This window comes from Colletotrichum scovillei, assembly GCF_011075155.1.
Source record: "Colletotrichum scovillei strain TJNH1 chromosome Unknown Contig00009, whole genome shotgun sequence".
In the NCBI taxonomy this organism is placed as follows: Eukaryota; Fungi; Ascomycota; class Sordariomycetes; order Glomerellales; family Glomerellaceae; genus Colletotrichum; species Colletotrichum scovillei.
The window spans coordinates 5,763,743-5,791,475 of record NW_023336267.1 but is presented as its reverse complement, the minus strand read 5'-3'; the positions used below and the strand labels follow the sequence as shown (position 1 = coordinate 5,791,475).

General features: G+C 53.1%; 8 protein-coding genes across 8 annotated transcripts; 5 read left to right on the top strand and 3 right to left on the bottom strand.

Annotated features, from left to right (window-relative positions):
• The first annotated feature begins 2,532 nt into the window (after positions 1-2,532).
• Positions 2,533-5,831, top strand: HER10_EVM0001364 (uncharacterized protein). Its single transcript, XM_035471114.1, has 2 exons — positions 2,533-3,995; positions 4,514-5,831. The coding sequence occupies exons 1-2, from the start codon at positions 3,555-3,557 to the stop codon at positions 5,540-5,542; spliced, it is 1,470 nt and encodes a 489-aa protein (XP_035328865.1). The 5' UTR covers positions 2,533-3,554; the 3' UTR covers positions 5,543-5,831.
• Positions 5,832-8,112: 2,281 nt separating this feature from the next.
• Positions 8,113-10,545, bottom strand: HER10_EVM0008722 (glycolipid anchored surface protein). Its single transcript, XM_035478232.1, has 2 exons — positions 9,968-10,545; positions 8,113-9,646 (listed from the first exon to the last, which is right to left on the bottom strand). The coding sequence occupies exons 1-2, from the start codon at positions 9,971-9,973 to the stop codon at positions 8,207-8,209; spliced, it is 1,446 nt and encodes a 481-aa protein (XP_035329767.1). The 5' UTR covers positions 9,974-10,545; the 3' UTR covers positions 8,113-8,206.
• A 5,254-nt stretch (positions 10,546-15,799) lies between these two features.
• HER10_EVM0000122 (guanylate kinase) lies at positions 15,800-17,207 on the top strand. The gene is made up of 3 exons (XM_035469917.1): positions 15,800-16,101; positions 16,297-16,616; positions 16,681-17,207. The coding sequence occupies exons 1-3, from the start codon at positions 15,993-15,995 to the stop codon at positions 16,936-16,938; spliced, it is 687 nt and encodes a 228-aa protein (XP_035328721.1). The 5' UTR covers positions 15,800-15,992; the 3' UTR covers positions 16,939-17,207.
• A 30-nt stretch (positions 17,208-17,237) lies between these two features.
• Positions 17,238-19,301, bottom strand: HER10_EVM0006502 (septin). Its single transcript, XM_035476085.1, has 3 exons — positions 18,802-19,301; positions 18,127-18,689; positions 17,238-18,073 (listed from the first exon to the last, which is right to left on the bottom strand). Exons 1-3 carry the CDS (start codon positions 18,914-18,916, stop codon positions 17,744-17,746), a joined length of 1,008 nt encoding a protein of 335 aa, XP_035329485.1. The 5' UTR covers positions 18,917-19,301; the 3' UTR covers positions 17,238-17,743.
• A 224-nt stretch (positions 19,302-19,525) lies between these two features.
• Positions 19,526-20,333, top strand: HER10_EVM0001308 (ribosomal L32p family protein). The gene is made up of 2 exons (XM_035471063.1): positions 19,526-20,124; positions 20,184-20,333. The coding sequence occupies exons 1-2, from the start codon at positions 19,764-19,766 to the stop codon at positions 20,231-20,233; spliced, it is 411 nt and encodes a 136-aa protein (XP_035328857.1). The 5' UTR covers positions 19,526-19,763; the 3' UTR covers positions 20,234-20,333.
• Positions 20,334-21,625: 1,292 nt separating this feature from the next.
• HER10_EVM0011046 (uncharacterized protein) lies at positions 21,626-24,311 on the top strand (the record flags this gene model as incomplete). Its single annotated transcript, XM_035480488.1, has 3 exons — positions 21,626-22,292; positions 23,336-23,881; positions 23,941-24,311. The coding sequence occupies 3 exons, from the start codon at positions 21,626-21,628 to the stop codon at positions 24,309-24,311; spliced, it is 1,584 nt and encodes a 527-aa protein (XP_035330053.1).
• A 254-nt stretch (positions 24,312-24,565) lies between these two features.
• Positions 24,566-25,979, top strand: HER10_EVM0000241 (DNA polymerase delta). Its single transcript, XM_035470032.1, has 2 exons — positions 24,566-25,216; positions 25,277-25,979. Exons 1-2 carry the CDS (start codon positions 24,791-24,793, stop codon positions 25,445-25,447), a joined length of 597 nt encoding a protein of 198 aa, XP_035328736.1. The 5' UTR covers positions 24,566-24,790; the 3' UTR covers positions 25,448-25,979.
• Positions 25,975-27,669, bottom strand: HER10_EVM0005609 (uncharacterized protein). Its single transcript, XM_035475217.1, has 2 exons — positions 26,338-27,669; positions 25,975-26,282 (listed from the first exon to the last, which is right to left on the bottom strand). The coding sequence occupies exons 1-2, from the start codon at positions 27,263-27,265 to the stop codon at positions 26,110-26,112; spliced, it is 1,101 nt and encodes a 366-aa protein (XP_035329370.1). The 5' UTR covers positions 27,266-27,669; the 3' UTR covers positions 25,975-26,109.
• Between the last annotated feature and the right edge of the window lie 64 nt (positions 27,670-27,733).

Genomic DNA, 27,733 nt, shown 5'->3' with positions numbered 1-27,733 from the left:
CCACACAACCAACATCAGGGCTTACACCGTCAGGTAGAGGCACTGGAAGGCTCGCCTGTCTGAGTGGGGGCGAGGCGGTCACTAAAACAGCCTCCCCTCCTTGCCCGTATTCCTGCCATCGCTGCATGCGAACGGAGGGTGGGTGGTTGCTGTCAGCCAAGGCAATCGAGGTATTATTTCGAAGCCTGTGTGGGATTTTGTGTGCGTGAGAATGAGAAATGGGGAAGAGACGATGTTGTGCATCCATCCAGATCCAGGTATGTACGGGTACAAGGCCACTTGGGATGATGCACTACCTTACTCTATCCGACCAAAGAGGGAAGAGAAGCAGCAGCAAGATACCCGCTTGAGAGAAAATTCAGATTTCGAAAATCAAGGACAATGCAGATGACAGACGGAACAAGGCGGCGATAGTCGTAAATGCGAAGCGCCGCGAAGAAACCACGGCCGAAACAGACCGGCGACGGCGACGGAGATGAAAAACAGAGAGAAAAGCACTCAAAAGACTCGCGCGACTAGGACAAGCAGAGAAAGACTGAGAAAAAAAGACCCAAACGGGCATTTCAGCACCCATGCTCGCATTCCCCGAAACCCGGCATGCCGCATCCACCTCCGCCGGTTTTCGGTCCTCCCCATCGTCACTCCGCCGACCACCGGGCATTGCGCACCTTCATCTTGAAGATACCCGAGTGTGTGTACTGCGTGTGGATGCGCGAGTAATAGCAGTTGTTCTGGCTTCTTCCCACTCACACTCGTACGGGAGCACGAATGGCCATCGCTAATGGCTCCGTGTCGTGGCTTGGGGATCTGGTGTTGGAAATTGACAGGGCCAGGCAGGTCATGCTGAGCGAACCTAAGCATTGCTAGGTGGGCAATAGGAGCGAAGAACGGGTAGGGGTCGATGTGCCGTCTGACCAGGCAGTCCAACGTCTCACTCGAGGTTGATTTGATGACTGTGCTTGGTCGTCGTCCCAGGTGCCAATCCCAGCGCCATGGCTAATTACGGCGCCAATGCCCGGTTCCTGGACCAAATTGTGTCTCCGTACTTTGACTGACACCGAATTTGGGGGGATCTGACCTGACATCCGGGCTACCGTCCGTTGTCCCACGCACGAGATGAGAAACGTCCGAAATCACAAAGTCATCCCGCGGCGCTCGAGTGCGCCCGAATCGGTAGTACTGGAAACGCAACTCTCAGTCTCCCGCTGGCTACCGGGTGGATAAGCAACGGCTTTTTTTTTTTCTTTGCTTCTCTCGGTTCGTTTTGGGCAAGGGCCTGATCCTGATCTCGATCGGATACGGGGGACGTACAGAAACAGAAACAGACCACCTCCAATCTCCCAAAGGTAAGGTAAGGTACGGGTAGGTAACCCCAACCCACGAGAATGGAGAATCGTCTGGAAGCATTGGAAGACCACAGCCGGTGTAAGCGACGAGGATGATGCGTCGTACCGCTTCGCACCGCACCGGCAACGTTCCCCAAGCCCCATCCAGCAGCCAGCAGTCTGTCTTCCGCCCTTTCCCGTTCGGCTGTGGTGCACCTGCCTGCACCATGTTGATGGACCATGTTGGAATCAGTGAAGGTCAGGTTGATGAGCACAACAATGCAGCACCTACTCCGGTAGGTGTACATAGTAGTATGTAAAAATGGCGGTCCCTGCGATTTTCGGCGGACATTCTGGCGCTGGGGTTGCATCGATCCATCATCCGGGAAAGGGCGGGAGAGGTTGTGGTCCAACACTTGCTGTGTAAGGTACGGAGTACTGCCACGACTGTGTGCTGCGTGTAGCTGTAAAAATGCCGCTCTTGCGCCGCCTTAGAGGCAAAAATCGATAATTGTTGCCGTCCATTTCGTTAGGTTTCTCTTTGCCCATTTCGAGATTCTCACGCGGTCTTCCTTGGTCTTTCAGAGCCTGCAATATCGTCAGTGAGTGAGCACCTCAGAGTGACTTTCCAAAAGGTACGAGACGAGATCCACTTAAACCTCTCAACAACCACTGCCTGTCTCTTTTTTTTCATCCACCTTTCCCAAATTCCCCCTCCCCAGACTTTTTTTTTTTCGTTAGGTTCCATCTTGGTCGAATTCCCCTGCCCTGCCCTGCCTTGCCAGCATTTCCTTCTCAACCCCTCCATCCCTTTATTGCATACCTTGTTGCAATTCAACCTGCAAGATTGTCGCCAATTTCGAGGTGAGTTCAAACAGAAGAAGGAGTGGGAAAGGTCTAGGGCAGATAGAGCAGGTACAGTTACAGGTACTTACCTGTGCTGTCCGTTGTCCCTTCCCTCCCGGTTCAGTACCTTGGCACTTGCACTTTCCCACCCGTTTTCCCTCGCAGTCGTTCTTGCTTTTTGCGGATATGTCGAGTGTGCCCCCTGTAAGGTGTCGTGTGTTCTGCCACCGCCATCGAGGGGTAGCGTGCATGGACAGCTGGGCTGGAGCTTCCCAAATTCCCACCCCCCTCTCAAAAATACACCCGGTCCCCAAAAATACTTTCCCCTCCCCCCAGTTCTTTTTGTTTTTCCCTCTCCCGGAGAGCTTGCGAGAGATTCTCACAGGTCTCTGGTTCCAATGCACCTCACTGCACCGCACAACCACAACACGCACCACCCCAAAACTTTTTGGCGTGGTCCCTTAGCTCCCTCAAGGTGCATAGGTGAAAATCCACCGATTTTCAAAGCCACCAAAACACGATCCCGGTCGGTACCTGGGCGCGCTTCGTTGCCCCAAGATGTACCTGCCGTCCCTCTCCCGTCACTTTCTCACCCCTCCCCCTCCCACCACACCACCGTCACTCACACAAACACACACACCCACCCTCCCCTCCTTCGTCCGCTCTTCCTGCTCTTCCTCTCCCCGAAGTCCCAGCAACAAATAATCCCTGGGAGCTTCGACAGAATCCAAAATTTTGAAAGGCTGACGATCTTCTCCCTCTCTCTCCACGCACCAGCACAGCTTCTCTCCTTCCACTCCATTCCTCCCACTCCCCAATCCATACTTCTCCTTCAACCTCGCCGCTTCTTTCTTCCCTCACACACCGCTCTGCTTGACTTGACTCGACTCGACTTCGATTCGACCTCCGATTCCTGACATTCACTTGATTTCAGGTCTTCACCACAACTTCGTCCCCAGACTTCGACTTCGTCGCCTGGTTGCACTTGCTCCCTCTCTCTCTCGGTACGTTCTCACTGCAGCCAAACACTCCTCCAAAGCTCAATCTTGTCGCCTCGTCTTTCCCCCCATCCCAGTTGAGTCTCCAGTTGGATCGTGAATGCCCCTCTTCCAGAGCTCGGCGCGAACATCTTGAGCCTTCCGCTTGCTTGCCGTGGTGACACTTGCCGCCCACGGAGCTCCTTCCCAGAAGCTCAGCCAGCTGAAAGAAAGTCTACTGCCGGCTGACGGGTAGCGGAACTCCAAACTCCAACTCCGAGCCACACAAATATACTTGGTTTTCCAAAAGCAATCGCTGACCAGTCCGCTCCCAATTCAGGCCAAATAAAGCAGGGAAAAGAAGTCTCAAGAAAACTCACCTCTTTCTTACCTCACAACCGCCAGAATGTCCGCCAAGTCCATCCTCGAGGCCGACGGCAAGGCCATCCTCAACTACCACCTCACCCGCGCTCCCGTCATCAAGGCCTCTCCTCTTCCCGTCCCCACCAAGCACAACCCTCCCCCCAGGTTGTGCTCTCTGCACTTCCCCGAGGATGCCAACGTCGAGGATGTCCTCAACCAGGCCGAGGTCACCTACCCCTGGGTTCTCCAGCCCGGTGTCAAGTTCGTCGCCAAGCCCGATCAATTGATCAAGCGCCGTGGCAAGAGCGGTCTCCTGGCCCTCAACAAGACCTGGCCCGAGGCTCGCGCCTGGATCGCCGAGCGTGCTGGTAAGGAGCAGAAGGTCGAGACCGTCACTGGTGTCCTGCGCCAATTCCTCGTCGAGCCCTTCGTTCCTCACCCCCAAGACACCGAGTACTACATCAACATCATGTCTGTCAGAGATGTAAGTTTTGTCGCAGATTTCCTTCCCTTTTGAACTGGCGGTTGCTCTGTGGCAGCAGCAGCGGCGGCAGCAGATTATTCGTGGCGAGGCATGGCGTGGCGGGCCGTCTTCTCCAATTCGTTGGCGGGGCCGGAGTGGGCAGTCCATCCATCAATGAGTCGCGCGGGTGTGAAAACACCAACGCATCATCACACTACAAATGTGAAACTCATCGACGGTTGAAAGTGAGAATAACTGGAAGAAAACTTTGTTTGGCAACCGTGGAAAGGGAATTTGCATGCTTTATGCCATTTCCTATCCATGGGTCAAATAAGTGGATTCCGGCCGCTGGACTGCCCTTTCCGGTAATTTTTCTCCCGAACCGGACGAACGGATGCCACGAGACGAGGCCTGTGGCCCGTCCACCCCGTCCACCCATGCCTCTTGCAGAAGTTGCCATATGCACACGACGGCCCTTATGCCTCATCTGTCGAAAACCTCACATAAAATCGTCGATGCTAATCATGGATTTCCGATAGGGCGACTGGATTCTCTTCACCCACGAGGGCGGTGTTGATGTCGGTGATGTTGACGCCAAGGCTGAGAAGCTCTTGATTCCCGTCGACCTTTCACAATACCCTTCCAACGACGAGATCGCCGCGTCTCTGTTGAAGAAGGTCCCCAAGGGTGTTCACAACGTGCTGGTTGACTTCATCACCCGGTTGTACGCCGTCTACGTCGAGTGCCAGTTCACCTACCTCGAGATCAACCCCCTCGTTGTCATCCCCAACGAGGATGCCACCTCCGCCTCTGTGCACTTCCTCGATCTTGCTGCCAAGCTTGACCAGACTGCCGACTTCGAGTGCGGTGTCAAGTGGGCTATTGCCCGCTCCCCTGCTGCTCTCGGCCTGACCAACGTCGCCGCCGCCAACGGCGAGAAGGTCAACATCGATGCCGGCCCGCCGATGGAGTTCCCCGCTCCCTTCGGTCGTGAGCTGACCAAGGAGGAGGCCTACATTGCCGACCTTGACGCCAAGACCGGTGCCTCCCTGAAGCTTACCGTCCTCAACCCCAACGGACGTATCTGGACTCTGGTCGCTGGTGGTGGTGCTTCCGTCGTCTACGCCGATGCCATTGCCTCTTCCGGTTTTGCCGACGAGCTCGCCAACTACGGTGAGTACTCCGGTGCTCCCACCGAGTCTCAGACCTACCACTACGCCCGCACCGTCCTCGACCTCATGCTCCGCGCTCCCCTGACCGACGAGGGCAAGGTCCTCTTCATCGGTGGTGGTATTGCCAACTTCACCAACGTCGCCAGCACATTCAAGGGTGTCATCCGCGCCCTCCGCGACTACGCCAAGCAGCTCAACGAGCACAAGGTCCAGATCTGGGTCCGTCGTGCCGGCCCCAACTACCAGGAGGGTCTCAAGAACATGAAGGCTGCCACCCAAGAACTTGGCCTGAACGCCAAGATCTTCGGCCCTGAGATGCACGTCTCCGGTATCGTGCCCCTGGCCCTCGTCCCCGGCAGATGGGAGGCCAGCGGTGCTGAGGAGTTCAGAGGTTAAACGGTATAAATGAAATGAAATATGTGTGTTTGGGGGGGTGGACTTGGAGAGCCATAGTTCTGGTATCACGGGTTTAGACGAAAGGAAAGTTTTTGCCTGGTACTTGGAATGGCATCTTGCCCACTTTCTTGTACGCTTGCAAAGTTTACGGTGTTTATGACGGCTGGTGCAACAAATGCTCTTGACAGGAAGGTCGAGGGCCGGGTCCTTGTATCGTATGTATGGAGGGCATGGTCGACGATCAGATGAGCAAATAATTAGACGCTCTGTAATGTGATCTTGACTAGAGGTTCAATGCTTGTTTCTTGTTTCAATGTTGGTGTGACTTGAAGTGATTAAAGTGATGTTCATCTGTGTGTGTGTGTGTGTGTGTGTGTGTGTGTGTGTGTGTGTGTGTGTGTGTGTGTGTGTTTGGTCGTCAATATAAGATAATGTTAAAGGCTATTGATATTCCTGTGTCAAGCTAGTCGACTGATCATACCCATCACATAAAGAGAGGGAGAGTCTATCTTCTGTCTCATTAATATATATAGATAGAAAGGCACGTATCCCTTTCTTGGGTTCTTTGAATACAGCGACGTAGCATGTATGGTCTTTTGCAAAGGGAAACGGCATCCCAAGCTCGTTTTATTGCGTTCGTGGAATGGCTGGTGGTTGTGGTTCCTTACAAGCCCCCCAGCTTATTCAGTCCTCTTCATAGACGTATGTATATAGTCCTTGACGTACTATAGATGCCCACTCACGCTCTGTTCCTTACGTTTGTCTCATAACTCGCTTTACGTAAGGCAAGGAAGGAAGGAATTTCAGCTTCTGCACAATATGGAGAATTCCCAGCTATACAACGGACATGATTAGTTCGAACTAAGACGACCATGAGTTGGGGGAACTTTAAGTATGTTCACGGTCGAGGATGACGCGGAGGGAAAACTCTTGAATACGAAAAGGAAGGAGGAAAAGTTGGAGTGTACGGTTTAGACGTGAGATCAGCCCTTCCAAGGGCAACGATGGTGTTGGATGAGTTGATTGATTATCGGCCCAGTTACCTTGGAGAGCCACGGTCGACCTAAGGCCGTCCTTGCTCTGAATCAAGTTCGTGGCCAAGGAGGTAAATGCTGTTTGTAGGCATCTGTATCTGTAGATACTTGTTGCTGTGAGATGGTCCGATGCTTTATTGTTACTTGTTTTGCCGTTGAGCATAGCACCAATCTACTTTGATTTCGACGATATACACTCTTTACACGACCCGGTGCCACACTCTATCCCTTCACTCTTGTGTCACTCGCTTTTACACACGTTCCAGTGGAGCATGGTTGGTGACAGCGCGTAGGGACCTTGATAAAGAGGCAGCACTGGGGAGAGAAGGTGGCAAAGGGCCCTTGTCAATAAACAGATTTCCTTTTTACCCTTGAGTTTTGGGCTGTTAAAATCAAAAGGTACAGTTGAATACTTCTTCTATCTTCTATCTCAAAGCAAATACTGGAGCACTATATGCTATAAGCTAGTATCTTGATACATGTTGCTTGTTCCTCAGGGTAGTCTGCGAATGTGAGCAATGTCTCGGTCTAGAACAGATGAGTGTTACGTCCATAGAGCCTTTTAATTACCTTTTAAAATAGAGAGGATTAGCAGCGATAATCTTAGAGCTATGGTAAGATATAAAAGCGATACACGTTCTTGCTTGTGATTACATTGTTAGCCTCTGTTCCTCTTACTTGGGGTGATTATTGTTATCAATAAGTCCCAGTATAGTCAGGCTGAGAGGAGGCTGCTTACTTGATTTTGTTGAAGAGCCAGATTAATCTATAAAGATGAGATACGTTCCGACCTGCAGGGAGCTTTTGTCACTTTCGCTGCGAAGTCTAAGAAGGACGCCATTTAGTTTCGCAAGGCCGAGATGACATCCCTCCACAGCCAAGGTAGTATAAAAAGAACAAGACTATTCCAGTCTGTTGAAAACTTTCACTGCTCTTAGGAAGATTAACAAAGCCACGGGCAGGCACCTTACAATGGGATCAACCGGATCTTGATCGTACACGCTATCCATCTTGGATACGCTTGCTCAAGGTCAAAGTTCTTCACATGCTCATGTCTTTGAAGTACTAAGTCTCATGTTCCTTCCTGAACGCACCTCCCCCCCTCCCCCCCCTTCCGGTCTTCTCGCTATTCCTACAAAGGCTCACTGACCATCTCGCTCAAGCCCTACACTCACGAATACGTCCGGGGCTGAAAGAACGTGACGGAGCGGAACGGAACTCAGGGGTTTCAAGCTCGACTTTCCTCCTTTTCCATGACGTTCAAGGGTCGACAGCACAGGTTAACATAAATTGATGCCCTCCATGTCCGGGTCGCACAGCTTTTGCACGTGAGCCCAGCGTCCACCAGCATCTTGACGCTCCCCTACCAATCATATCCCGTGAGTACGTGGTTTATATATGACGATACTATTGCGAATCATCACCTGTGTCAATTTACACCAATTGGAAGGGTCTAGCTTGCATAGGCACTCATCACATTTGACACGCCACAACTCAAGTCTTAATAAGTATCAATTGAGGTTTATAAACAAACCGCGGGGAATCTATGATGCCAGAAAGAAACCAAGTCATTACCTCCAAACCTTCCTAATGAGCCACATACAACATCCAGCGTACGCTTCCAGAGCTTTTACAAGAACAAAAGAGCAAGCAGAGGTGCAGCGAGAGCGGCAACCTCGGGGCGCACCGCGATGCCGGCATTGGGGGTGGTGCTCGACGAAGGGGTGGAAGTGCCGGTAGGGGTGGAGGTGCCGGTGGCAGCAGGAATAGTGGTACCGCCAGTGTTAGTGCCGGGAGTGTTGGAGTCGGAGTCGGCAAGGGGAGAGACGGCGAGGCCAGTGATCTCCGTCTTTCCATCAACATCGTAGACCTTGTGCTTGACGGTCCAGTCGGAGATGGAGATGATCTTGCCAGAGGGCTTGTTCTTGATACCGTTGTCGATGAGGTCCTGGCCACCAGGGGGAACGTCCGGCAGGGTGAAGTTGTTGTTAAATCCCTTCTCCTTGATCAGGGACGAGGCGCACTTGGGAGGGTCGGGAGAGGAGGAAGGAGCCTTAGTGGCCTGCAGGGTCTTGAAGTCGACCTTCTTGTACTGCGTGGCAAGGTTCTGGTAGTCAATGAGCAGCTTGACGGACTTATCGTCATTGACCTTGACGAGACCATAGTTGTTGTCCTCCTGGCTGTACTCGTAGACGAGACCTCCGGAGAAGACGGAGTTCATGTCGGAGCCGTAGATGGAGCCAATCTCGGTGAAGGGGCGAGGAGTGACCTGGTTGCAGCCAAACTCGGAGAAGAAGACGGGCACAGAGGTGTCCTTCAGACTAGAGACGAGCTGGTCGTAGGTGGAGGTCTTGAAGCTGGAATCACCGCACCACGAGTAGGAGTTGAGGCCGAAGAGGTCGATGCGGCTGGGGTCCTTGGCGTCTCCGTTCTCAGCACACTGCAGGTAGTTCCAGGAGTCGACGAGGATCTCGCGCACGTCGGCAGCGGAGTAACCGACGGGGATGGCGCGGTCGGAGTGCTTGGCGATGTAGTTCTTCAAGTCGCGAGTGACGGCGCGGAGGTACTGGGGAACGAACTCGGCCGTCTGAACGTTATTCATGACCTCGTTGCCGGAGAAGAAGGCGAGGGTGTTGGGGTAGCTCTTGAAAGCCTCGACGATGGCGAAGGTGCGGTTGAGGTAGGCAGCGTAGTAGCTGGTCCAGGGCTCGAAGCTCGTGATGCTCTCGCCGACGAGGGGAGAGTTGACGTCGAGAATCATGTACATGCCAGCTGCGTTAAAGACGGAAGCGCAAGCATCATGGTTCAAGTTGGGGTCGAGGTTGTAGACGCGGATGGCGTTGGCGCCCAGGCGCTGGAGAAGGGCAGCATCGCGCAGGCAAATGTCACCATCGCTGAGGGGGTCGCGACCGTGAGAAGGGTCGTAGCCGGCGCTGCCGCCAATCTGGTAGTCGACACCAACGATCTGGAACTTTTCGCCGCCCTCAGTGACGAAGGCATTGCCCTTGACGGTGAGAGGCTTGACAGCGGCAGCCAGAGTCGCACTCAATGCGACGAGAGCAGTTTGGACCTGCAGGTTGGCGCCGAATTAGATTAGAGTTACACGGTGATGTTGGTGTTGCAGCATGTCTTGGAGAAGGGACAGAGCAGGAACATGAGGGGGAGGGGGATCGACAGAATGTGGCGTCGCGAATGTGCAGGATTCCGATGATGGCTCATGGGGATGTCTCTCCACATGAACCAACAGGAGAGGAACTTGGCTTGTCTCTTTGCGCCCTGATCGACGCCGCGCGATGGATTGCCACAACGGCCGGAACGGTCGGTTGGACCAAACGATCCAATGGAAGCGTCGTGGAGGAGGAATAGAAGACTAAAAAGGGCTACAACTTACAAGCATGGCTGCAATACTGGCAGGATTATTTCCAAGTAGTAGTGTTGGGTTGGTAGGCGTCGGGTATTAGACGTGTGTAGTCGTAGAAGTATTTGGTGAAGTCGTTATTCTTCGTTTGGTCGTGCCTTTAGTCTAAAAGGTGGGACGAAATCCAAGAGAGCGTCGAGAAGATGAATGTGGGTATTTGTGGTGAGCCAAGGCAAGGCAAGAAAAAGAGAATTGAGACACTAAAAAGGGTCCAAAAAGGAAACAATTCTTCTGTGGATTTGTGGATGTGGTTTTGAGAGAGTGACGAGAAACGAAAAGAGGAACGAGGTGTGTGAAGTGGTTGGAGGAGGGTGCTGTGTTGTGTGTGTTTGTGTGTACGGTGCTTTTCTTCCTTTTACACAGACGAACAATACAGGCGCGACTCTGTCGAGCGAGTGTTGCAGACTGCGCGGCTGAATGCTGTGAGAGGTCTCCAGTCGGATTCGTGGAGAGAAAAGAGAAACGAGACCAGGTGCGACAGACAGGCTCTGGGCTAATAAGAGGAGGCAGGTAATAGTAAAAAGGAGGAGGAGCAACGGCGAAACTTGACACAGCGAGGGAACTTAGGGAAGTCGTGACATGTAAATTAAAAATGGAAAAGGCACCTTGGCTCCCGCCTGCTGGATACGATGCTCACTGCTTTTGTCTCATCTCGGCCTAGCGTCACACAATCTCTCCCACCTCATCTTTGCACCTTCTTCCTTCCCACCCTCGACCTCGATGTACCTTTTCTATTCCGTACCTCCACCGTGATACTTTCTTTGCCTTAGGGCTCACCTCACGGTAAGAACGGTAAACAAGTATACTCCGTCGGGTACCGCCACAAGCAAAGAAAAGGAAAGAACAACAACGACCATGATGTCGCTCCGTCCCATCTCGAGTCCGTCGGCACTTCTCTCCAAGTCTCTCGGACCTTGAGGCTTGCTCTCACATCACCGTCTCATCTCTGCTCACCTGTCCAGCCCATCTATTGGCTCCTTTGCCTCTGCACCCCCCCTGTTGCGAGTCAAAAACAAGTCGAATTGGTTTCCGTCTCGCAGGCGGCCTTAGCCCCCGTCTTCGACTTTTCCAGACCAACGGTCCTATCTTTACAGCCACACTTTTCGCCAGATCGCCGTCATTAGCTCGCGACTTTGGCCTACGTAGTAGAGTCTGCTTTACTAATTGCCTTTCTTTCCGTTTGTTGTCGTCCAGCCACACCCGCCATACAAACTCTCTCCTCGCGAGGTCACACATACACACACAGCCTCTCGGCATCACAGTTCCTGAAGCAAGGCCCTTCTCTCACACACCTACAGGGCTGGGAAGCGTCAGAGACCGCCCCTCTCTCCACAGTCAAAAGTCCCAAACGCGAAATAAGCGAAAGAAAGAAGAGAACATGGGATGGCCCGGACAACTCGCTGATCCGGGCGTAGACTGAACAGACATGGGCAATTCGCAACAACTCAACGAGCAAATCAGTGGACGAGAGCGAGGGGCGCTGACTAGTCGCCCGCTTTCTCCCCTCTGCATGTGCTAAAGCTTGGCTTCTCATTACTTTCCCAGCCTAAACTAATCTCCTTGTTGGTCCTCGGGCTCGTTTATCTGCAGGGCCGCCGGGGTCCTTTCCCATGCCGCAGGGCCCCATCTCTTGGGCCTTCCTCTTACGAACAGACGACATGCGCTCGAGAGGCACCGTCTTTCAATAATCTCTGCTGGTCGTGTAAGCTGTTGTTGTTTTCACTGACAGGTCCGAGTCTGCTTTCATCGTCACCACTCAGAAAGACATCTCCCGGAAAAGACAGTCGCCTTCGAAACCGTGTGAGACATACTCGTTCAAGCTTTCCTAGGACAATGCGCCCCGACTAGCCAACTGGAGACTCTGAGACACGGGGAACGGGCGAAGTGGATTGATTGACAGAACGAACCACGGCCAATTCTGAACTTTCGCATTCTTCTCCCCTTCCACCACTGAACATATCCGATGTTTTCACCTCAGCATGGTGTCATCTCTACGCTACTTTTCCAGGGTCCGCCTGGTACATCTGCCTTTGTTGCGAGCCAAAACCGCCTCAACGCTCGGGCAAACCGCTGTCTCTGTAACTCTCTTCCCCAAAGAAGACACTCGGGAACCCAGAGACGATTGTTTTGAGACCATTTTGCCTTTGGTCAGCACCCCAACTTGGTTCTTTGTTCCACGCACTACCAACCACGTGAACCCGACAACCTCCCGATCTGGCTGGCCTAGCTGGCGACTGGTCCAACCACCAATTGGAATTTTGGGCTTAGCTTTCTTGCGGCTGATTTTCTAGGCTGTGTTGGTGGAGATGACGAAGCCTTGTCGATGCGCAAAATGGTTTCTCAGCGCTGGTCTTTCACAAGCCACCGTACCTTAGCAGTTGTTCTGCGCCGAAAGTTCGTGCTACCTACCATACGAGATCCAGGAACACAAATCACCCCGTTCGTTTGCCTCCCTTCTGCCCCCGTCGACTAGTGTCGTTGGTAGCGCCCTACCAGCTGCAAGGCACGAGACTACGGCGGCTGCGGGCGGTGCATCGCATGTCACGGCATGGTATGGGAAAACGCGGGTGTCCCGCGTGCCGTGGAGCCGCTGGGCCCGTTGAACACGAAAGGAAATCCTCTCGCAAGTGGTACTCCGCTAGAAGTCAACCACTTTTGATGCCCCATGACTGCCGTCCCCGTGACTGGCTCTTTACGATGGGGTTCAAAAAGATTGCACTTGCCAGCGGCCCAGCACATCGTATTTCGGCCGGGTGAATGGGTCCTGTCCAGCACAAGTGCTTGATTGTGATAGACTCGCATCCCCCTGCTGGGCCCCCACATGCAAATTATTACCTCACTCGTGCTCACTCACCAAACGGCCCCCATCTAATTGGACTCTTGGCGGGGCGAGGAATATTTCACTCACTAACCAAGGGGGGCGAGGGCACGGGGGGCAACCAACCGGTAGACACGGCCCCGCCCGGCATATTGGTTCCGTGCCGTGATCGGCTCCGGCGGCCGACCTTCCCGACCCACACTCCCCGTTTGTGGCATCGCCACTACATTCTTGCCCGCGCTATCCGGCCACGCCGGCATCTTCAACCGAGCCTTTTGCATTCCAACGCAGGCTACGTGGCGTCGACCCCGGATTTGGTGGCCGGGCAGATGGCCCAGGGTACTCCAGAATGCCGTGGGCCGGCAATCGAAGCCTTACCGTAGGCTAAGCCTCGCTGTCATCTTGATCTGTGTTTCTATTTTAAGCATTCTCTCACCACCGACGTTGCATTCTCAGGTTCATTGAAGCTCTTCAGAGGCTTCGCCATCACGAGATATGCAAGTCCTGGGGCTCCAGGCTAGTGCCGTATCCACAAACTCGACATTCTTGCTATTTCGCCGGCAACACCCAAACCAACCACCACAATTATGCGGCACTTCCAAGCACTGAGAGATCAACAGCCGCCATCCAGATCAACGAGGAAACATGTGAATAAAGTCTGGCCCCATCTATCATGCGGGGTCGCTTGGACGGGATCGTTGCCGTGCTCACAGGGGCTGCGCCACGCTCTGAATGCCCTCGATTGCTAGTTCGTACGCTTTCAGGTTGATTGTGATTTGCTGCCAAGAACTGAGACACTTTTGTATTACGTGGTTCATCGTGCCGAATGAAGGTGAATCTTCAGCTCTATTGACTGTTTCCTATTTGTGGCCGGGAGATACTTGCTGTGTGTACATGGAGCATGCGAATCGGCTATCTCGGAAGATGGAAGGATGTAGGTGACGATCCCGTTGCTGTTTCCCTTGCCGTTTCCCGAGACGCTCCCGTCCATCAAACAGATACACAAACATAGAATTCTGTCATAGATTGATCAGACAGTGGATGGCATGGATCGGAGATGAGGGCTAGAGAGCTGGCGCAAAACATTGCTGTTTTTTTCGCTCTCGAGAATATCTTCGAACTTGAGGAATTCAATCACTTATCAAGGCACTCTAACGAGAGCCAAACTACCTTTTGTGATACATAGTAAGATCTAGAACAGTGTCATAGTTTATACATCTCCTGTATAGCCCGTAGTCCATTTCAAGGGGAATCTCAAGCCTACCTGTTCGACAGGGTGTAGTCCTCTGACTCCTTTGCATATTTCGATCTTTTCATTCTGAGATCTATACACACAAATGATTTGTTTTCTGTGTGGCATCATACCTCTGAGCTATGTATGACGCTTCAAATTGTGATCCAGGGGTGACGAAGGCGCAGATCGCGTCTTCTCAAAAGGTAGACATATTAGAGTTTGCGAGGAGGTGACAGCACAATTAGATTTCTTCTCTGATGGATCATGTTTTTCACGAAAGCTTTATTTGCGGTTCCAATGTAGGTCCGTCTGTAAACAATTCCACGGCTTCGAAGTTGCCTTTCCACTGAGATACGTTGTGAAACAGCAATGTAGCGACGACCGATTGAGGCCGACAGGCTCCTGCGTGAGTAGCGTTGATAATGATGTTTCCTTTTACGACCGGCAGCAAGCTTAGAAAGTTCTTGAGTAGCTGACACGAGGCATTCCGACCTAGTTCACATCGTCTTGTGGTCTCCGAAGGTGGCAGATCGAAGAGACGGTATCCATGGCAGGTAGTTTTTCGACTCCCTGCTTCGAGAAGGGAGTGAAAAGACAGAGGTCTTCGACGCTTGCTACATCGCCCTAGAATTTTTAAGCTAGCTCTGGATGAGCTATTTGAAGGAGTTCACATAGTGTGTGAGAGTCTAGATATGACCTGCTTCCGATAGACATGGGCATTTGGGACCGGTGAGTTAGGTTACTACTTGAGGACGATACTGGGAGAGCATCATGTTATGGTAACCACACCAAGCAAAAGCAGCAACTTGACTGTAGGTGTTCTTGCTTGAACATCAATGAAAATGCTGCGCCGGTCAAAGTTAGGATACATGAAGTACATGTCCTCTTCGAGATTCTTAATACCGTCGATGGCTTGATGTTGTACTTGCCGATCAAAGGTCGTGGAAACTCATCTAATTGAGTCCAGATATTCATTTCGTCTTTTTTCCTACGTTGTAAACTAAGCCTGGATTTACGACCATCCTACCACGATTTCTATGAGTTGAGTGCCAATCCGGGTATCCTGGCCGTAATATGGAAGATGCCAAGAACAGCATGTATCGAGATGGATTATCAATGAGTTTGCGAGAGTTGACTGAATGAATAATGTAGAAAAAGTAATATCTCACTGATGATATACACTCATACTTGGAAGCTGAAGGGAAATCATAACGGTAGTCAAAACTCCCTTGCCTGCTTAGTTGAGACCAGAACTTGATCATCATCTCACACTGAATTCAACGACAACTTAGCGCTGACAGTCCATTGAAAGCATGTATATCAAGTATAGCATTTATGGAAGCTGCTCAGCTTATGCAACACATTCAAGATAAGGCTCGAGCTTCTGAAAAGCAGTGTTGACTGTTCACGTAGTTACCATGTTACCATACCGCTACTTCGTCAGGGCAAAAGCAACGACCAAATGCAAGGGAGCAAATCAGAGACAAAAGTGAACCCTGCCGCCATGCCCCCAACGGGCACCAACACACCGCCCCGCTGACTCATGGGGCGCCCAACGTTGACTCTTCAGCGGCATATGCCACCCCCAATTCTGCCGGCAGGAGCTTCCCCCCACCACCATTGGATACCTTACCCTGCCGCGCAGTCACCACCTCACCTCAGTGTACCGTACTGCGTACAGCGAGTGTCACCGCGTCCCCCAACTCCCGCCGTGCCTGTCTGTGTCCGGTCCAGTCCCGTCAACCCCCTTCCTCCACCTTTCCCGACCCTGAGGCTTGTGACTGTCCAGACCGCCCGTCCCAACCCGCTCTCATCCAGTCTGCCCCTCCTCTGCCCCCCTTCCTCCCCTCCTCCGACCGTCGCCGCCGTGCCCGTAGTAGACCTACTGAAACTTTCGAGGCTAGCGAGTTCTTGCTCCCTTGAAGCCTTGACCGATACTCCATCTAATGTTGCCCCGCCTCCGACCCTCTACCCACGCCTTCTCACGACAACCTCCATTGACAAGATTCATACCCAAAAGTCAACCGTTTCGTTTCGCAAGCACAATGGCGCCAGGTAAGCTTCACCACCGTCCTCCCATACATTGCCACTTCCTCACCCAAACCTCCGAATCACGGCCCAATTCACCTCTGCCCCTTCAACCTCTCTCTCCCTCTGCCAAACCGGCCCAAGAACATTCCCTCCCCAGACGTACAAGAAAGAGAATCGCAAAATCACAAAAAAAAGGACTAACTCTTCCAAAAATGACAGTCCTCCCCTCCGACCGCAGACCAATCGTCATCTCCGGCCCCTCGGGCGTCGGCAAGGGAACCCTCTACAAGCTCCTCTTCGAGCGCCACCCAGACTCCTTCGCCCTCTCCGTCTCCCACACCACCCGCGGCCCGCGGCCCGGCGAGGCGGACGGCGTCGACTACCACTTTGTCACAAAGGACGCCTTTGACGACCTCGTCGCAAAGGACGGCTTCGTCGAGCACGCGACCTTTGGCAGCAACTCGTACGGCACCTCAAAGGCCACCATCGAGGAGCAGTCCGCCAAGGGCAAGCTCGTCGTTCTCGATATCGAGATGGAGGTACGCAACACCTCGCTTACCCCCCCTGACAAGGTGCGCAGCGCTGACACGACACACAATCTAGGGAGTCAAGCAGATCAAGACGTCAAACTTCCCCGCCCGCTACGTCTTCATCGCGCCCCCCTCAGAAGAAGAACTCGAGAAGCGCCTCCGCGGCCGCGGCACCGAAAAGGAAGAGAGCATCCAGAAGCGTCTCGCGCAAGCCAAGCTCGAGCTGGCCTACTCCAAGACCCCCGGCGTTCACGACCTGATCATTGTCAACGACGACCTCGAGAAGGCGTACAAGTCTCTCGAGGACTTTGTCTACAACCCTTCTCAGTAGAGAGACGATGACGATAACGAGGGCGCCCAAAGGAAGGAGACGGAAAGAGATGTCGGATCGGATGACACGGTGACGGGGCGTTGGAAACTGAATATCCTTTAAGAGTTCACAAATGGTCTGTGGATCTTCTTCATAGCACGGGCGGTCTTTGTGAGCATATATACACACATGAGAGCGTATAAAAGCAATCCATAGAGCCACATCTACACGTGGCAGAAACCTCTGGCTATGTATTACCGTACTTAGGACAGAGGAATACACATCACAAGAAACATCAAAGCCCGCAAGTCATAAGCCATGTCGGTTGTATTCCACGAGGTATCGAAACGAACTCTCTATCAGAGTACGAATGGATTAAAGTGTAAGAAGAAAATGGGGGTACAAGTGAAGCCGAGGTTGAAATGCTGCTTTAAAAAAGCCGAAATAAGAAAACAGTAGAAGTGCGTCCAGCTGATGAGGCGGAAAGGGGGAATATTGGACTATTTTCGCCAGCACGAGTACTTAAACAACGACCATGAAGTCTAGAGAAGGGGGTATGGGCCTATATCCGTGCGCCACGCAAGCATGTTCGAGCCTCCCATGCGAAATCACTTCCGCCAAGTTTTACCATGGACGTAGCGGCTGCTACCTCCCCTCTGCATTACTGGTCGATGCAGCATCTGCATGCTGTCGAGGCCGTACCGTGCCTGTTCTTTTTGTTGGTCTGCGCATAACACCATGAGATTGAAAGTCGTCAGAAGCCCAGCTGCCCAAGAATATCATGGCCGTCAGGCGCCTCGAGTAGGTGGGGTGGGATATCCGGAAACTAGTATCCGTTCATGGTCATTCGTTGAGAGTTCCGGCTGAGCTCACGGTCAGCAGCAGGGCTGATGGGTCTGCTACCGCCACCGTGCGCGCTGCTCTCCTTGAGCGCAAGCAATTGCTTGGCACGGAAAGTCTCGTAGTGGATCTGCGAGGTGGTCTCGATGAGATCCTGGAGATGGGTGCGGAGAAGGAAATTTCTCAGGTAGACGAATTCGCAGTGGTTCTCGTCCTCAACGTTGATGACACCCCACCGGTTCTGGCGACCGCGAACCTGCTTGCCGTTGACAATGATGGACTTTTCGGAGCCGACGACGGCGAAGGGAACGAGATCCTGTGGGGTCTATTAGCAATCGGAATGTGCGCGAGCCAAATGGCAAGACTGACCTTGATCTGGGTGTTCAAGCTGCGCTCCTCGTCGTCAAACTCGTCGTTGTCGTACGGGTACATCTTGAGGTTGTGGAAAGCGAACTCCTCCTTGATACGCTCCTTGAACTCCTGACGCTCCTCGAGAGTCAGGGTATCGGACTTGGCGATAACGGGGACGACGTTGACGACATCGGACAGCTTCTTCAGGACGACAATGTCGATGGGCTTCAGGGAGTGGCCCGAGGGTTGGATGAAGAAGAGGCAGGCGTGGATGCGGGTGTCTTGAATGTAACGCTCTCGCTGAGCGGTGAGCTCCTTTCGCAAGTAAGCGGAGTGTTGGTCCTTGATGTACTTGACGATGGGATCCCAGCAGCGGTCGTTGTTGACGAGGTCGCCGTATCCGGGGGTGTCGACGATGTTGAGGCGCAGACGGACGCCATTCTCCTCGATCATGTGGGAGACGGCCTGGATCTCGGTGGTAGAGCGGACGGGCTCATCGGGCATCAAACGACCCTTGGAGTCGATGAGGTGGGAGGCGAAGATGGTGTTGATCAGGGTGGACTTGCCCAGACCAGTCTGGCCTAAATCATGGAAACACGAGATGCAATTAGTCGACTGCCAACGCGACGTAGGGGGACAATCCAGCTTGCTAGGCCAGTGATTGTGATCTGGGGTTGCGGGGGAACAACTTACCGACGCAGATGACGTTGAACTGGAAGCCTCTCTTCAGGAGCTTCTTCTCAATCTGGGACGTGATGCTGTCGAAACCGACATGGGTCTGGGGGAAGATGGTTTGAGGCTGCGCCATTGTGATAGCTTTTCCGCAAGGGAGCGAGAGTGAACGGTGCGCGTGAGTGTGTGCTGTTAAGGAGTGAAGTTGTGATACGTTTCTGTATTCCAAGAAGGGTATCTGTTACTCGAACTTGGAATTGCGGCCTCGTCAAGGGGGGGAGGAGAGACGGAGTTGGAGAAGGCGATGGGCAGGGAGAGAGGAAAAAGAGGATCACGAGGTTGGCGGATGTTTCTGAAGGACAGAAGCCGGTGAATGAGAATGAGCCCAGGTGGGAAAGTCAACCAAATGATTTGGCCCAACCAAGGGTAATTTCCTCTCTTGCTGGCACTTGCTTGCTACCCGTCCCCGTCCACCCCCCAGCGCCCCCCGTGTCCTGTCTGCCAGGCACTGGCTGTCGCCGTTGGCTGCAGCTAATAGGTTGCTCCTTCCACTCCAGCAAACAAATAATTTCCCTGCAGGGAGGTAGGTGCAGGGGGTGTGGGAGGGAAAGGGGAAAAGGGGTCTCCATCGCATTGATTGGCTGATGGCGGTCTGTGCACTCTCAAAGCTGTGATTGGCTGGCAGATCTCAATTGACAGCTCCCCGGTCGCAAGCCGTTTTTTTTTCCGGCTCGGAATGGAACAAGCTTGAGCCTCGCGATGTGCACGACAGTGGTGTAGCAGCAGCTTCAACGTGGATACACATTTTTGCGACAGGCCATCCACGCAGCCACGAACCCTCGATAGGTACCCGGCGGCAAAACAACTTTCGGTCCGAATCGATACCGTCGTCTACAAAGAACCCGGTTCTACTTTCGGCAGTCCCTGAATCCCCGACAACCCCTCCATCAGAGCTCGAATCGATCGATCATCATCCAAGAAAAATGGCAGCCATCGCCATGGGCGCGCAGCCTTTGCGCATGACCTCCCTCTTCCCCCGCATCTCCGCGCCAGCCTTCGCTCAGTCACCAAGGATCCTCTCCCTCTACACACGCCAAGTCACCAACTCGTTCCTCCCGGCGCTCTCCTTCGCGCTCCCGGCTTTCAACCTCAACATCCCCGCCTGGCTCGGCGGCATCTGGGAGTCCATCCTGCGAGCGGTACCCAAGAAGAAGACCTCTCACTCGAAGAAGAGACACAGGCAGATGGCAGGCAAGGCGTTGCAGGATGTCAAGTCTCTGTGCAAGTGCCCAGGCTGCGGCCAGATCAAGAGGCAGCACATGGTATGCCCACACTGCCTGAGCAGTACGTCTCCCTTGCAAGAACCTTTCTTCGTGCACGTCAAACTGACAACCATTGTGCAGAGATCAAGGATATGTGGAAAGATGAGAACCCCTCAGGGAAGTTCGTTTAAATCGCCCAATGGCCGTGTAACATTTCGAGACGTGTATATTCAAGTGTACAATTTGTTAGCATACTTTGGCGTTTGGGACAATCCATCACCTTCTTCCGACGTGCCCAGCTGTCATCAAACCGGCGTTTACTGGTCATTAAATAGAGTGAAATGCCGCTGAAGCTTTGAAGCAAGGCTCGCCTCTACGTCCGCCCCGACCGACGTGGAATTGTGGGCTGGTCATCAAGGGGCCTGTAAAGTTCCTCAGAGTTCGTCCGGAGGTTGCGAATGTGTTCATCATACCTGAGACTCGCCCACAAGAGGATAATGCTTTAACCACTTGAATTTATGCGTAGAAGCGACGAGACCACGGGAGAACGCACCTTTACGATGGATTTCAATGTGGCAAGCTCAGTTTTATCTACATGCCGCCGGGAACGTGGGCAAAAAGCAGGCGTTCGACGGAGCCTATCACCAGGTACATGGCAAACATTACTTGATCAACATTTTATGGCGTACTCGGGTACAAACAGTCGGAACTCCGATAATGGTGGGAAATGTTGGCAAAACAACATCCCTATGAACGTACATCTCGTCTGTAGACCAAGGTCACCGTAGAGGAATGTCTCGAGCGGGCACGGCTTTTGGATACCAAAACCAGAACTCAGTGACAACAAGGAAAAACTGGTTCCACGGGTTTCGATGGCAGGGTCCGCTGAGACGGGGCCATCGACATTGATCTCGGTGATAGACACAAGTCAGGCTCATTTCCATCGTCTACTACACTCATTTGATGATGCTACTTGATCTTCCAAGGTTTGGCGCCCATAGAGGCTTACTTCCTAAGCGAACTTTTACATCTGTTCCGCCACGACGTTGACGTATTGACTTTAGTCTTGCTGTCAGGCCTTTGCTTCTCTCTGGCCTCCCCTTCTTAATAATCCGGCTTCAAGAACCAACCATCAGGTCCTGATTCGCTAATAGGATCAATAAAGACATGTTCAACGCAATTAGGGGTTGTAACCTCAGACAAAGATGGAGTCTCGGTTTGATAGTACTGGGACAAGTCCTTCATTGTTCGGTGTGAATAACACATTGTATTTGAGACAACAAGAACCAAATCAAAGCGACAATGAAGCCGTGCAACCTGATTAATCATAATCAACTACGGTGAGCAAAGATATGGTCTAAGATCCTCTGTGAGAAGTCAATCTGCAGACAAGAGCGCGAACTGTCTGCGCATCGGAATACCAAACTATATGTTACAATACCTGACTCTTCTGAAGTCAGCCACAACTCGTAAGTAGACACAAACTCACTCGTCAGATACAACCAACAGGGGTTGCATAGACGTGGATAGAACGGCAAACCCACCTAGTAAGTACGACTTTGAGACTGAATCAAGTTGTCGAAATGACATCACCACAGCCGCCTCGAGATGACTCTAAGACCGCCGGCCTGGCAGGCATTCCTATCCCAACGGAGCTCGTCCTGCAGATCGTGAAAGCCATTGGCCCGCGACCGAAGCCACAGCCGGCAAAACATATAAGACTTCACGGTGCTCTCGAAGCCGAGGCCGACTCCGACTCAGACGACCTGGAAATAGTGGATAACTACTTCTACGAAGACCCAAACAAGCCGACTCAACCGGACGTTCTTGAAGGCATTACCGACCTCAAGAATTTAACCATCACATGTAGGGCACTGTACCAAATGTTGAGGGGTGTGCTGTACCAGCGAAGTGGACAAGAGGATGACTGGTATGCTCTTCGATGGGCCAGCTTCAACGGCAACCTCCGTGCGTTGGAAGCGGCCGTCGAGGCCGGCGCATCAGTCAACTACGCCTTTGAGAAGGCTGGGACCCCAATAGACATGATGAACTATGGACGCGTAGAAAGCACCTTTGGAAGCAACTTCCCCATGCTGCAGAGGTCAAAGACGTACAACTTCGGCACACCCTTGCTCGCGGCGGCGTATGGCGACGTCACCCGGCGACACCAGGCAATCAAGTGGTTGCTCTCCCACGGCGCCGACCCAAACACCACAGACGCCAACGGGATCACGCCTCTGCATGTCGTATGTAGATGGAGCGTGCGAGCGAGCGTGACCGTCGAGCTCCTTCTCAAGAAAGGCGCAGACGCCAATGCCCTTGGCCCTCGGGGATGGACGCCTCTCCACATGGCGTGCTACGCGCGGAGATGGCATCCTGATCCGGAGGACCCTCGACGACTGTCTCAGCAGAAGCAGGACCTGGCCATGATACCTACTGCAAGGGAGCTGATCAGAGCAGGGGCTGACTTGCGGTCCAGAACGACCTTGGGCGGAGCGAAGGAGTCTGGCGAGCCCTACATTGGTGGCTTAACGCCGTATGAGTTGGCTCTTTACTGTCAGAACGTCACAATGGTTGAGTTCTTCCGTGAGCAGGAAGCGATTGCTTCGACGAGGTGAGTTGAACTCATGGAGTAACCCGGTAAGTTTAGGACTAGAGCTTGTTGTTTGAAATGACGTTGCTAGATAGCTCTTTGACGCGAATAAAGAATTCGAAGGCATTTTGACTTATACAAAGGGCCATTAAAGTCTAGAAACAGGAGTAATGTAAGTGGGCAGCACTGTTTCTTGAAGGCATGTAGATCTTTCTGGTCATCATAGATTCTCATTGACGATAGGCCAGAACCATTCCGCAATAAGTGTTCCATGAGATGCATAATCAGAAGATGAAAAAAGAATGAAGTTGAATAAGGTCGGGGTGCTGAGGTAAACTGAGCAAGGGTACTTGCTGGTGCCCCTCCATTGCCCCTCCTGCCGTGCCCCAGCTGCTCTTTGCAGGGGTCTTTTCTCGCAAATGTGTGATGTCAGCCCCCACCTTCCCGACCACATCGCGTCCATTACCTTCCTACTCACAACCGCGGAACAACTACAGCGGTACGAGCTTCGCATGGGCTGGGAATCATGGTACGACCTCAATTGTCTGTTCGTAAGCGAAACGAGAGCTAACTCTGCCAGTCGAAACAATATTTGACCACACACACTGTGGATAATGGTGAGCTACCTACCAGCTAGAGCTTGAGGACCTCCGAACCACCGTCCCCAGAGCTTCGTCTTGCTAACATGCAGGAACGTTAGCCCACATAACCGACATCTTCAGTTTGGCCACTACTTCAAGGGCTGTATTATCTGCAAGCGGCTCATCGACCCTCCACATCCACGACACCGCCGACCCCACGATCCCCATCACGCAGTCCATCAGCGGTGCACACAAGCTGGGCTGCCACCACATTTGCACCTCCCGAAATGGTCTGGTCGCCGCGAGCGCAGGATTCGCCGGTGAGGTGAAGATCTGGGTCATCAACAAGGACACGAGCGAGTGGAAGCTCCACTCGGAGATCACGAACAAGGCGGCCAAGGCCGGCGAGGTCTGGGCCATTGCGCTCAGCGAGGATGGAAAATTCCTGGCGGGTACGACGTACGACGGCCGGGTGAATGTGTGGGACGTAGGCGAAGAGGGCACGCCCAAGATCAGAGAGTACGAGACCGGAAGCCCTGGCCAGGGAAGCTTTGGTATGTCGGTCGACTTGAGTCGTGATGGGCGGTACACGGCCAGTGGGCACCAGAACGGAGCTGTCTACGTCTTCAACAATGACAACGGAAAGTTGTTGTTCTCACTACCAGGTAATACCCTCACCGAACGTTCTACTCGTAATAATTGTTTGCTAAAGAAATCGCCCCAGGCCTGGTCAAATCCGTCCGCTCTGTCGCATTCTCCCCTGGAAACACCAGACTCGCTGCTGCTGGCGACTCATCCGTCATTGCTCTCTACGACATCAAGAATGGCGAGCAAGTCAGCAACATGACTGGTCACTCTTCATGGATCACATCTGTTGACTGGAACGACACGGGCGAATACCTACTTAGCGGAGCGATGGACGGAAAGGTCAAGGTCTGGTCAGTGGAGCGTAGCGCCTGTGTCGCGACGCATAGCGAGACAGACAAGGCTTTGTGGGCTGTCAAGTGGCTCCCGAAGACTGGAAAGAACGAGTCTTTCTGTACGGCGGGCGCCAACAGGAGCATTTCATTCTATAGAGAAGCTACCGGTGCATAAAGGAGTATGGAAACCAAAAAGTCAAGGAAGAGTCGGCGTGTATTCAAGAAACCCTGGAATATGAAACTTTCTGTGGCATATTCGAAGACAGACGATAGAGACATGTCGAAATGAACAACGAACAATCACGATGATGATGAGAACAGTGTCAATAGCAGTGCGTATCGCTTATTAGGCACAGTGAATCACGTGTTTTGGCTCCTACCTCGCGTTGCCCCGCCAAATTAAAGCCCCTGCCACCTTCCTACCTCTTTCGTCATTCATTACACCCCAGCGCTGGTTCACAGATGACATTGCGACAACACCCATTGGTGACATTATCTGAGGCATTCACCTTCGATCAGTGATATCTCGAATTCATCAGATTGACGTTACCAATATTTCGATTTTTCGTAAATCAGTCACGCAAACTTGGCGTTCTCATAGCCACCCATTTAGACCCCTGCCAGCCTACCTACGTACTTGCGACGATTCACACAATGCCAACTACCAGGCGATCAACAGGAGGAGGCCGCGCCAGACCTGGCCCGGCGCGAGGACAGTCGACCATCAGCTTCTCCAACAGAGTGTCGAAGCCCGTGCCAAAGGACACCAAGAAAACAGTGGCTCTTTCCTCTGCCATTGACCGATCCGATATCGCCAAGCCAAGCAACAAGGAGCACAAGGATATCGAGGAGATCCAGATCGAGGACCCCGCGCAGCCCGAGATTGCGGAGGCGGAGGTAAAGGAAGAAGTGCCCGAAAAGTCAGAGGCCGAAGTGAGGGCCGAGAAGATCAGCGACGCCCAGATCAACAAGTACTGGAAGTCGATCGAGGCTCAGCGCATTGCGCCTAGGGTGCACCAAGGTGATGTGAGTCTTTCTGAGAGGGTTTTGCGATACTTTGACGTTAGCTCTCAATATGGTGTAAGTTATTCTGATTACAATTGCTTGCTGGCCGGCCGGAGATACTGATATGACTTGCAGCCCTGCATCGGCCTCCAGCGCATGAAGCGGTGGCAGCGCGCGGAGAGACTAGGTCTCAACCCGCCAATCGAGGTACTTGCGGTACTTCTAAAGGAAGAGAAAAAGGGCCACGCTTCGGAGCGGGCTCACTTAGACGAGCTTATGAACTCGACAGCGGTCGGAGCCTCATAATTGTAGAGGATCCCAGCAAGCATCTGCAAATATCAAAAAGGTCAAAAGAGTTCACCCCCCCGGTGCTGAACTGGGGGCTACATCTCTTGGTGCTCATGCTGGGAAATTTCTGGGTGCTCATGCTGGGATTCGAACTCGGTACTCGTATGCGCTGAGCCTGTCGTCGAGTAGGCTGGTTGGCGATTTAATTGTTGGCCATTAACCATTCCACCACCCACGCCACAGTTTGACCTGACCCCCGACCTAGGGGGCGCCTGCTGTGCTGGTGACAGGAATGGGATCGAAGGGGTATAGGAAGGCTCTGGTCGTGGCGGGATGGCATCGGATGAAAGTTTGGTAGTGTATTCGTGGACCTTTGGGGGGTGACCAAGGGGGGAAGGCACGGGTTGCTGACCGGGTGACCGTCGAGGTACCTCCTTCTCGCGAAAACCATGTGCGAATAAGCAGACGGAGTTTGGAGTTTCTAGCGGTTCGATGGCTTTAACTGATCGGTTCTTTGAGGAGTAGAACACGAGGCATATGCGACACGGGGGTTTGCTGTAAATTATCACACGAAATGTTCTATGCTGGACAACAGCGAACATGAATTATACCCCTTATCAGAGGTGCTGAAGGTCTCCCGTCTCCCCATCTTGGCCATACCTTGATCAAGCTGCTCTACCTCAGTACCAAATACTCCGTGTTCTGTGATGTCCTATCGTCTCCGTGCCAGCCGCCTCCAGCTCCTTCATGGTATCATACAAAAAGAAATCGATCAAAATGGCGTTGACGCTCGTTCCGGGGTGGTCCCTCTGGATCTCCCGTTTGATGAGCTCAACGCACCAAATACTGCACGCTGTTTTCATAGTTAGCAAGACACATGGAGAAGTGGCATAGTAGTAAAGGCTCACCTCTCAATTGCAACTCCAACCTCGATCCGCTCTCAATAACCCGCTTATCAGTGATAGCCGTCGCCAGCGAAGGGCTATAATACAAACAACCCATGGTGCTGAGAATCTGCGGGACCCGGTAGTCGGCGAACATGGTGATCTTGTCGATATCCCTAAAAGCACCGATGCCCTCACCGCCAAAGCATGCCCAGATGTCGGCCACGAGGATCTGCGCTCTCTTGAGGATCCTCACCGGCTTCCGACGGCCGTCGAATTTGTGCTCATCGCGGAAACAGTCGAAATCGCGGGCGAGCAAGTTCACAAGCCGTGCGGCCGATCCCTTGGCGGCCTCGATGAGTTTCGTCACGCTGCAACTGTACCTCTCATACAAGACAGTACCGGCTTCCCGCAAGCACACCAAGCGTTTCTCGAGAAGGGGCATCTCCTCCTCCGTCTTGGAGCGGAAGACGTGTCTGAGAACTTCCAAGTTGCATTCGTCCTCGCTCTGCCAAAAATCGGAGCTGGTGATGGGGATGCCCTCCTCGAGGGCGCGCTGCAGCGAGGCGACCATGCTCCAGTAGCCCGTCCAGGTCTTGCCGCGATACTCGACCGCGTACCTCTCGTCCTCGGGCTTCTCTGACCAGAAGCAAAAGTTGAGCAGGTCCATGGTGAAGATGAAGGCGGCGGTGCTCTCGTCCTTTGTCTTTGGGTGCAGCTCGTGCTCTGCCCAGGTGGAGGTTGAGTACTTCTTCTGTTCCATCTGGGCGTAGATGGTGGCGGCGGCCCTCTTTGTGGCCCTCATGTCGATGGCGACGTCGATGGAGTTGTCGTAGACGAACTCGGCGCCGTCGAGAACGCCCGTCTCGGGCTCATCGTCAATATTGAGCTTCCCCTGGAACCGCTGGCGGAGGAGGGCCAGGAGTTCGAGGTCGGGCTCGTCGTCGGACATGATTCGGTTAGTGTGCAGTGCCCCGCGGTGAGATGCTTGCAGGCGGTATTATCTGCTTGGAGAGAGCCGCAGGAATACGACCCTAGAACTCGGCTTGACTGCACCTTTCAGATGCTTCTAGCCGGCGGCAATGCAGTAGGATCTTTCACAGAGCTTGGACGAAGATGAGGGCAAGAATCGCAGGACTAAGACTTTGGACTAGGCGGTAAAGAAGAGACCCATATCGCACCGACCCGGTTGTTTTTTGTTGGATCAAAAGGCGGGATCACAAGCGGCGATAATCCCAGACGACCCCTCCGAGTGAGTGACCTGCGATCTCGTCACTTCAAGGATACCTGTGAACCCCGTGGCTGAGGTGAGCTCCCAACCGGCTGCTTTCCACGTGAAAGGGGATGAGAAGCGGCCCTACCACGGATACGCAGCAGAGAGGACTCGAGGAACCGGTGGAGGCCCAACGAACCTTCGCTG